This window comes from Nicrophorus vespilloides, unplaced genomic scaffold (genome assembly GCF_001412225.1).
Source record: "Nicrophorus vespilloides isolate i.1.1-1 unplaced genomic scaffold, Nicve_v1.0, whole genome shotgun sequence".
In the NCBI taxonomy this organism is placed as follows: domain Eukaryota; kingdom Metazoa; phylum Arthropoda; class Insecta; order Coleoptera; family Silphidae; genus Nicrophorus; species Nicrophorus vespilloides.
The window spans coordinates 14215-24154 of record NW_017095568.1 but is presented as its reverse complement, the minus strand read 5'-3'; the positions used below and the strand labels follow the sequence as shown (position 1 = coordinate 24154).

At 32.3% G+C, this 9940-nt stretch overlaps 1 protein-coding gene across 1 annotated transcript; it reads right to left on the bottom strand.

The window, feature by feature from the left end:
- Positions 1-577: 577 nt before the first annotated feature.
- LOC108556931 (PCI domain-containing protein 2) lies at positions 578-2125 on the bottom strand. The gene is made up of 2 exons (XM_017913268.1): positions 1980-2125; positions 578-1916 (listed from the first exon to the last, which is right to left on the bottom strand). The coding sequence occupies exon 2, from the start codon at positions 1909-1911 to the stop codon at positions 721-723; it is 1191 nt and encodes a 396-aa protein (XP_017768757.1). The 5' UTR covers positions 1912-1916; positions 1980-2125; the 3' UTR covers positions 578-720.
- Positions 2126-9940: the final 7815 nt, after the last annotated feature.

Here is a 9940-nt window from a genome sequence, read left to right as displayed (position 1 = left end):
ACTTTGAACACGAATTACACACAAACGGCTATAACCACAGTAATATATCGATAATTGCTTGATTCCCCAAACATTCAGCTTTCATATGAATTTTTTGGATTCATTCTATGTATTATAGTTTTCTAGAAAATCAATGAAATGTAAAAACACTACTTTTTCGAGCATTTTTTAAACTTTGAACACAAACACACAAAGGGCTAAAACCACTTCATTTTCTCTATGATAGTTTTCGAGAAAATCAATGAAATGTGAAAACACTGCTTTTTCGAACGTTCCAATTTCAATTTTTAACTTTGAACGCGTATTACAGCAATTTGGATAAAAGCGCAGGAATGTATCTATACTTTAGCAGATATTTGGAAAATTGCTCACTGTTACTAATATTCGCGCGAATTATTAAAATAAAGTTTAATTAGTTTAGTTTGAATAACAGATTTACTACTAATTTAAATTATAGAAAGAATGAAGGGTTTTGAAGATTTAACACTCTTTTTATGATTCTTGTCCTAAGTTAGACAATTAATGTTATGTAACAAAATCTAGTGTATTGATAGAATAGCAATTATCAAATGTGCTGAAAAAACAGTTGAAGTATGTTTATTTAGTAACTGGTTGTCATAGTAAGAATGATGTAGTTTGTAATGAAACTGAAGTTGTGTGAAAAATAAAATAACGAACAGTTTTATTTGATTAGCTTATAAAAATGTAAATCTAGTAAATCTACGTTAGACTCGTCAACGATGGAAACGGATTCTGCTTGCTGACTACGACTTTTCTATGTTGATGCGAGATGTACCCTTTGATTTTCCCCTCGTAAATCAAATTCGCGACTATGCATTCGGTCTCATCAGTATCTACGTCAGTTTGACCTAAAGAAACGAGGGCAGTCTGCAAAGCATCCACCGGTATCTGATGCGTATTCAGAATCAAGTAGACTTTCCTGAACAGATTCCTGTAGGCGATGATCTTCAATTTATCGACGATCAAATAGATGCCGCACTTGATGAAGAATTGCTCGTGCTTCTCCATCAGTTCATCGAACAATTTCAAATTTCCCTGCGAGACTGCTTGTACCAAATCCCAGAACTGTTGCACGTCGTACTTCTCCAGCACTTTCCTGCTGGGCATGTAACCAAGCAACATCTTGACAGGCACCAAATAAAACAGTATCAGTCTCTTGTTTTTCCTGCTGTCTTTGTGACAATTCTCGAAAGCGTACGTCAGATACTCGTTGGCAGCATTGTAATCACTGTCGAACATAGCTTTTCTCCCCACGTAATACCTGTAGGTTATCTGTTGACTCAACGAGAAACTTTCCTTGAACGGTGAAGATTCTATAGCCCTAATCAGTGGCTTGCACAGATGCAGTTTATTGATCTTCGAGTACACCTTAAACAATTGATTCACCAAATTCAGCATGCCGATTCTTTTGGTGCTCTCCTCTGAAGATCTGTTATCAGCTGCGCACACCCTGAAACAACCCATCAGACACTCGGCAGCCTTCTCTAAGATTTCCCCAGGCTTATTATTCACTGACATCTGCTCCTTTTCGGCACCTTGCGCCAAAATCCGCAAATCTAAGCAAGTCGTGTACATGACAGGCAGAAACCAGTTTTCCTCCTTCTGCGTCTGTATAATCTTTGTGAGATTCTGCACCAGCACGCTTTGCTGTTTGTAAGCGTAAGTGAAGCTGCCCATGAGTAAATAGTGCATACACTTCAAATGAGCGATGACAAGCTCATCGAGTGGCGGTTTAACGAACCTCATCACCATTCCCGTGGGGTTTTCTTGGGCAAGGTTTGCAGCTTGATCGTAGCGCAGGGAGAGGAGGGCTGCAATCTTGAGGCCATCCTGTTGATGCCAGCACCTCTCCAGCATCTGCAGATAATGGGCCAGCGACATTATAGTCATTTACCCTAAAAATACAAGAGAATTTAACAGTTTTAACAAACAAATTAAAAATGTTTAAAAAGACTCACCCACTGTTATTTTTTATACTATTCTCAAGCGAAAACTGTTTGTATACTAATAGCACAAACGCCGCACTCAATTCAGGTTAGGAATTTCTGACTTTTCAATCAGCGCCGCGCTTCTTCGATTCACTCGTACTAAACTAGTAAACAAAACCGAATTTCCCATAGACCTCAAAGAGATGGCGCTACACGTTACATACACGTAATTCAATTGTTTCACACGCAACTTACATAATACCAATGCTTTACACAACAACGCAACGCATTTACATTAAAAAAAAATCTTACAACTTCTTCAAATTTCTTAATTAGATAGTAATAATCATAATATTTAATAGGTTTCTAATAACGTTAAAATAAAAAGTATAAAATTAATTTTTGGGTCAAATGCATTTAGCACTAATTTGGAAAGCTTAATCAATCAATTTTTTTGTGTATACATTTTTCTTTCATTATATAAAAAAAATCTCGAAATTCTGCTCATCAAAGTAATAAAGAATGTCGGAATCGAAGAGAAAAAAAAATAAGAATACGGGCGCGAGGTAAAAGCAAAAGGAAAGAACTGCTTTCTTTTTCTCATTTCGAAGATTCTTGCTCTCGTGCGCGCATAAATTAATCCATTTCTCTCTCTCTCTCAACAAGAAATAAAAGCAAGTCGAATTACGTAAGTGAAGACGCAGATCTCGTTTAAATTTCGCAATTCGATCGGGTTTTGTTCTGTTCTTTTATTTCGTTTGTTTTTGTGAAACTTAATTTTAAAGTTACCGTCGTTACCGTTTATAGCGTTGAAAAAACAACTTTTGTTTCTTTATTTTATTATTATTAACTATCATAAAGTATTCACTTAAATATGAGTTTTTTTTTTAATTATTGAAAATTTCTATTTTTATGAATAATTTCTTATGGAAATTAATTAGTTTTTTTTTAACTTCTTATTCAAAAACTGTAATTGATTAAAAATGTACACTTACTGTTGTTTCTTTGCGCTTAATTTTTTCTCTAATGTGATTAAGTGATGAAAAACTGCAACTTTTATCTGCGTTACTTCCAATGGCAATAGCAATAAAAAATAACTTTCATGGCCTCCCATAGAATTAATGAAGCTGTCTTCGTGAAGGGAACGCGTTTATTTTTCGCCGGGAATGCGGAAAACGCTGCGGAAAAGCGTTCCATCCGACGACAGTTAGAATATAGGTCGTTCGACTTCGCAAACTTCGCACGTGCGTTAGAAGGAGAGAAAGCACTCACCTGAAACAAAAAAAAAAAGGAAATCGATTAAATTAGTTTACAGTTAGTGTAATAACATTACACAATTAAATTATTGTTTCAAACATAGTCAGAGTTAGTGAATGAGTAAGGGTTGGTTATAGTGGTAGTAGTAGGTGAATTCGTTGGGTGATGATGATGATAAATGATGAATCTGCGTTCAAGCGCAGAACTCTGAGAGAAAGCTGAATCTCTCTCTGACTTTCAGTGTCGCTCGCACACTCACGCACTTAGTCATCTCCTGAATTTATTGCGTTTACCTTAAGGTCCGATGAGTAACCATGGTAATAATAGTAACTATGGTAACAACGATGGAAAATGCTGCAGCGTCGCAAAGTTTTTCCGGTCAGTCGGAAAATATGTGAGTTTGTTTGTTTTTGCTTTTGTTTGTTTGTTTGTGTGTATATTAGGCGCAGTCCATAAATTCGTTACGAAACAACCAAAAAAAAAACAAATAAACAAGAACAAAAACTGCAACAACAAAAAGAAACAAACAAAATACACACATCCAAATAAATTCTCCGTTCCGCTCGCAAAACGAGTTTTACTCCAGGTTGGAAAAAAAAACAACAAACTTTTTTTTTTCCACCCCTAACCTAAAAATTCGCAATAAATAAAAATCAATACCGGAGTGTATTAATCGCTGAAATGTTGTCATTGAAATAAATCAAATTAATCAAGTTTGCGCATAATTTTAGTTACGTGAATCAATAAGAGATGTCGCTTTTGCATTTACCTCTAATTACGTAGAAAATGAGAATATTTCGTTAAATTCAATAAAGTTTCTAACAATCTGTTAAATAAAGTGTTATTTTATAGAATTTGAAAGCGATTATTTCAATTATCAACTGACAAATTGTTCGTTAAAACTTTCTGAACTTTTCTTATACTTTTTCTTTCTGTATCCGAGAAAATAGACGTTTTGCTTCATAACAAATTGCATTTGCTTGGATTGAAGCAGCGCACGCCGGATCGATTTTGTGTTTGTGCGGAGCTTCGGGCTTCTTCTCGTTATCGAAGGATGAAACTTCTTAAACGAATTCGATTTTAGTCTCTCTCCTGTCCTCTTAGACACCATTTGATGTGTCCGAAGCATTGTTTTAATTCGTCAGATTGAATCAGGAGGGCTGGGATGGTTGCCGGAAGCGATCCGCAAACGCATTCGACCCAAAATGTGAACGGTTCCTTTGATCTTGATGGATCATTATTGAATAAACCGCAAACAGCCAGACCATCATCACACTCGTCTACGAAATTACAGATTCTAAAAGGTTTCCGCCGTATACCTGTCATGTTTAACGGCCCGTTAAAACTTCATTACTTTAGTAGAAACGCATGTTAGATCTTGTCACATTAATCATTCGTTAGTTCCAATGAGAATACAAAACATAATTTACAAATTTACCAAAATTTTCTGGTTTCTCTCTATTAGACTTAACGTTTAAATTGTCAAAGTTTCTTCTTAACTGTCATAGAAAACTGTAATGAATGAAGAAAACTGATAATACAAAATAGTAGATTTTGAAAGAAAATCACAACTTTTCCAAAAATTTAGTAACTAGATAACATGCTACAAACTAATACTCAGTTTATAAAAGATGTGTAGATTTTTGTACGTAACTTTTTGTATGTTCCATTTAAAAAATTAGTACTTAGTCAACATGTTACAAATTAATACGAGGATTAGAAAAGCTAATTTGTTATGCATGGAAGGCGTTGAAAACAAATGAATAAAACAGTTTCGTGGTGCATAAAGCTAAAAGCGTGTAACGGAAACTTGCAGTTTTATAAGTAAAACTTTATGTTTTCAGAAACTGAAAAATTTCCAAAAAGCATACCAAACTCAAGAAAATAAAAACGTGTTACATTCTTTTTAATACCAACATAAATCATGAAAATAACCATAAACTGGTTAATATTATAAATGTTGGCAATGATGTCATATATTGTTCATTTAATAGAAACAAAACATTGTTCCATATTGATATCATTGCCAACTTTGGTAATACCAACCGAAATAATAAAAATAACCATAAACTGGTTAACATTGTAAATGTTGGTAATGATGTCACATATTGTTCATTTAATAGAAACAAAACATTGATATCATTGCCAACTTTGGTAATACCAACCGAAATAATAAAAATAACCATAAACTGGTTAACATTATAAATGTTGGTTATGATGTCCCATATTATTCATTTAATAGAAACAAAATATTTTTCAATATTGATATCATTGCCAACTTTGGCAATACCAACCGAAATAATAAAAATAACCATAAACTGGTTAACATTATAAATGTTGGTAATGATGTCATATATTGTTCATTTAATAGATACAAAATATTTTTCCATATTGATATCGTTGCCAACTTTGGTAATACCAACCGAAATAATAAAAATAACCATAAACTAATGCAATAAATGTTAGTGACGATACTTTTACTATATTGGTATAAAAAAGAGACAAATCATGAAACAATGCAAAAAAAATAATGTACATAACCACAAAACTAAAGTTGGCAACGATATCAATATGGAAGAGTCAAGCAGTGAAAACAATTGAAATACGTAACAAAAGCTGAAACATTGCAAATAAACCATTTTTTTTATGCAACTAATAATTCGCAGAGCATTGTTCAACGAATGCCAACTTGGAGAACGAGAATACTCGAAAACCGCAGTTGATCCATTATGTATAAACGTTAACAACGTGATATTATACAAAAGAAACGTACATTTTTGAACGTTAGAAATGTTATTAAACGTTAGCAATGCAATAAAAAACCATAGCAACGCATTATTAAACGTTATTAATGCAATATAATAGCATAGCAACAAAGAAAACAACGTTAGTAACTAAATATAAAAGTTAGCAACGATCGTAATGAAACGATGGAAAGAAGAAATTATAAATAGAAATGAAATAAATTTGACGATATTAATAAGTGATGGTGATATTTAAACGCGTTAAAGAATGTTTCATTAAAATCACGAAGCACGGAACTAATTGAAATTGATAAAACATAAATTTCTCTCTCCATCTCTCTCTCTTTCGAACACAAACGACGATACTAATTTAATTTATTAATTAAAACCCACCAAAACCGATACTAGTGCATTCTAGTTTTCGGTTTTCAATTATGAATCGAAATAAATGAAACTAGACTGCATTAAAGTCTATAACAATTTATATAAATTACGAAATGGAACTGTTAATATAATTTTTCGTTGTTAATTACAGTTTGTGTGTCTTTTTTTTTCTTATAGTGGACTAATTTTAATGGATGACGATACAACTAATTGGACTTTTCGGTGTATCTTTAATTGGGCGTACGTATGTGTAGTAAAAGAGATTGAGTCAGTGAAAGGTTCGCTTTCCAATGTCGAGGAATTACAAAGAGAATTGTGTCATCGCTTCGAAAAAGAATGTATTCGGACTGCAGACTGTTACGCAATTTTCAATTTCGGAGATCAGTTCACTTATTATATCAATTCAATTTTGAAAAATACTTGTAACCTATAATGTACTTATCTGTCACTTAATTTGACGTTTCTCTCTATTATACTATAAGACTTGACGTTTAAATTGTCAATGATTCTCTTAACTGTCATAGCCAACTGAAATGGATGAAGAAAACTGATGATACAAATAGTAGATTTTGAAAGAAAATCACAACTTTTGCATCAACAATTTAGTAACTAGATAACATACTACAAACTAATACTCAGTTTATGAAAGATGTGTAGATTTTTGTACGTAACTTTTTGGATGTTCCATTAAAAAATTAGTATTAGTAATTAATTTGACGTTTAAATTGTCAATCATTCTCTTAACTGTCATTCTGTCATACCCAACTTAATTGTGAATAATAGTTAAAACTTTTCTTGTCCGCAAATTATTTATAATCACGTGGACTAATTAACCTAAGTAATTATTCAAAAACAAAACTTTATTAGTGTTAAAAACTTCAGTTCTGTCGCGCTTAACAAGAATTTGACGAAGTAGAATAAAGAAAGAAAAAAAAACGCGTTACGTAATTATAAAGTAGCAGTATTTTTAATTAAAACAACAGATGGCATTAGATAATTTACATTTTGACAACTCTCATATGTTAGGTAATTTAATTTTAGTATACTTGAATAGTTATGATTTGATCAATTACTTATTAAGATTCAATTTAACAATACGTTACCTATAATGTACTAATCTGTCACTTAATTTGACGTTTCTCTCTATTATACTATTAGAGTTGACGAGTTAATTAGAATTTGACGAAGTAGCATGAAGAAAGAAAAAAACGCGTTACGTAATTATAAAGTAGCAGTATTTTTAATTAAAACAACAGATGGCATTAGATAATTTACATTTTGACAACTTTCAAATGTTAGGTGATTTAATTTTATTATACTTGAATATTTATGATTTCATCAATTACTTGATTCAATTTAACAATACATTACCTATAATGTACTTATCTGTCACTTAATTTTACGTTTCTCTCTATTATACAATGACTTGACTGTCATAGCCAACTGAAATGAATGAAGAAAACTGATAATACAAAATAGTAGATTTTGAAAGAAAATCACAACTTTTGCATCAACAATTTAGTAACTAGATAACATACTACAAACAAATACTTAGTTTATGAAATATGTGTAGATTTTTGTACGTAACTTTTTGTATGTTCCATTTAAAAAATTAGAAGTTAGTTACAAATTAATAGGAGGATTATAAAAGCTAATTTATTATACATGGAAGGCGTTGAAAACAAATGAATAAAGCAGTTTCGTGGTGCATTAAGCTAAAAGCGTGTAACGGAAACTTGCAGTTTTGGATGATGCGAATAATTTACAAGTAAAACTTTATGTGTTCAGAAACCGAAAATTTTCCAAAAAGGATGCCGGAGTTATTAATGAATCCACCCTTTTCTTGCTCGCCAACGTTATTTATATTAAATCCAGAGCATACGTCGTCGCCCTCCTTCCACTCATTACGATCCTCTTTGCCTCTCCCTTTTTTTTCACGTTCTTTCTTCGCTCATTTGATACGTTTCTTTTTTCTTGTTGCTGCTGCTGCTGTCGTATTATTTTGCGTGCGCGTTATTTTACGTGATCTCGGACAGTGGAGGCCTTTCGTTGAATAAATAATGGCCAAACCATTCATCCTTTTCGTCCAGCCGTCGGAGAACCTTTCATTGCGCAACAAAGCGAAGAAGAGGAATGACACAGAGCGAGCGCACAGGAAAAAAGAGTGCAAAGAGAGAGAGAGAGGAAAAGAAAAAAAGTGAAAACGCGATATGTCATACACACGTAAGAGCATAAAAGGGTAGAGAAAAAGAGAGATGAAAAACAAGAGAAAGAAAGCGAAGAAGATTAAAGCTGACGCGTGAATTAGTTTGCGTAGAGATGGCGGGACGAGCGCGTTCCGAACGGACGAAATTCAATTAAACATCGAAATTACTTCATACTCTGGGCAACATTATTAAAGCGAGAAATTTCTGATTCTCGTAATGCAATTTTCTCGTATTCTCTTATAAAAATTAACACGGAATCTATGCAAATAACACCACCATACATTTAAATAATTATCAACGCGAACGTTACGTAATTGAAATGCAAAGAATGCCATTTCTATTTTATTTATTGTTTATTAAGAAACAAATGCAATTTGCAGCCTACTTCGTTCAGTTTAAAGCAATTTGACGGATCTGTCACTTGATTTGACGTTTAAATTCATTCTCTTAACTGTCAATCTGTTATAGCCAACTGAAATTTTATATTTATAATTACGTGGACTAATTAACCTAAGTAATTATTCAAAAACAAAACTTTATTAGTGCTAAAAACTTCAGTTCTGTCGCGCTTAACGAGAATTTGACGAAGTAGAATAAAGAAAGAAAAAAAAACACGTTACGTAATTATAAAGAAGCAGTATTTTTAATTAAAACAACAGATGGTATTAGATAATTTACATTTTGACAACTCTCAAATGTTAGGTAATTTAATATTAGTATACTTGAATTGTTATGATTTGATCAATTACTTATTGAGATTCAATTTAACAATACGTTAATGTTGTTATTATAATAAAATGCAAGTTTTCTTAAATTATCGATGAAAAATCTTTGTGAAATAACGATTTTTTATCTTTGCGTTCAGGAGGAAATAACGAAAAAAAAGTGCGAAATAGGTGCGAATCTCTGCACGATTCTTCTTAATAGTCCCATACTTAACAAGTAATCCCTGCTAAACCCCAAAGAGCTTATCTTTAAATCCCGGCTATAAAACCACATAATTTCTCAATACGTCCCAGAAATACTTGGAGACAGCACAAAAAATATAACCTCAAGTGATTTTACCATTTATACATGTTTCCCATTTTCCCATATGAAATTTCACTATTATATAATGACTCCATCACCATACAGAATTTGACGTTTTAATTGTCAATGCATTCTTAAATTATCAAACTTCAATAGTCTGATTTGAACATCGTGACACAATTTGACGTTTTAATTGACATTTATAGACATATGACATTTATACACAACTGATTTAACGTACTAATTGTCAACTCATCATCCAACTGTCACAATATTCAATTTGACGTTTTAATTGTCAATGCATTCTTCAATTATCAAACTTCAATAGTCTAATTTGAACATTGTGACACAATTTGACGTTTTAATTGAC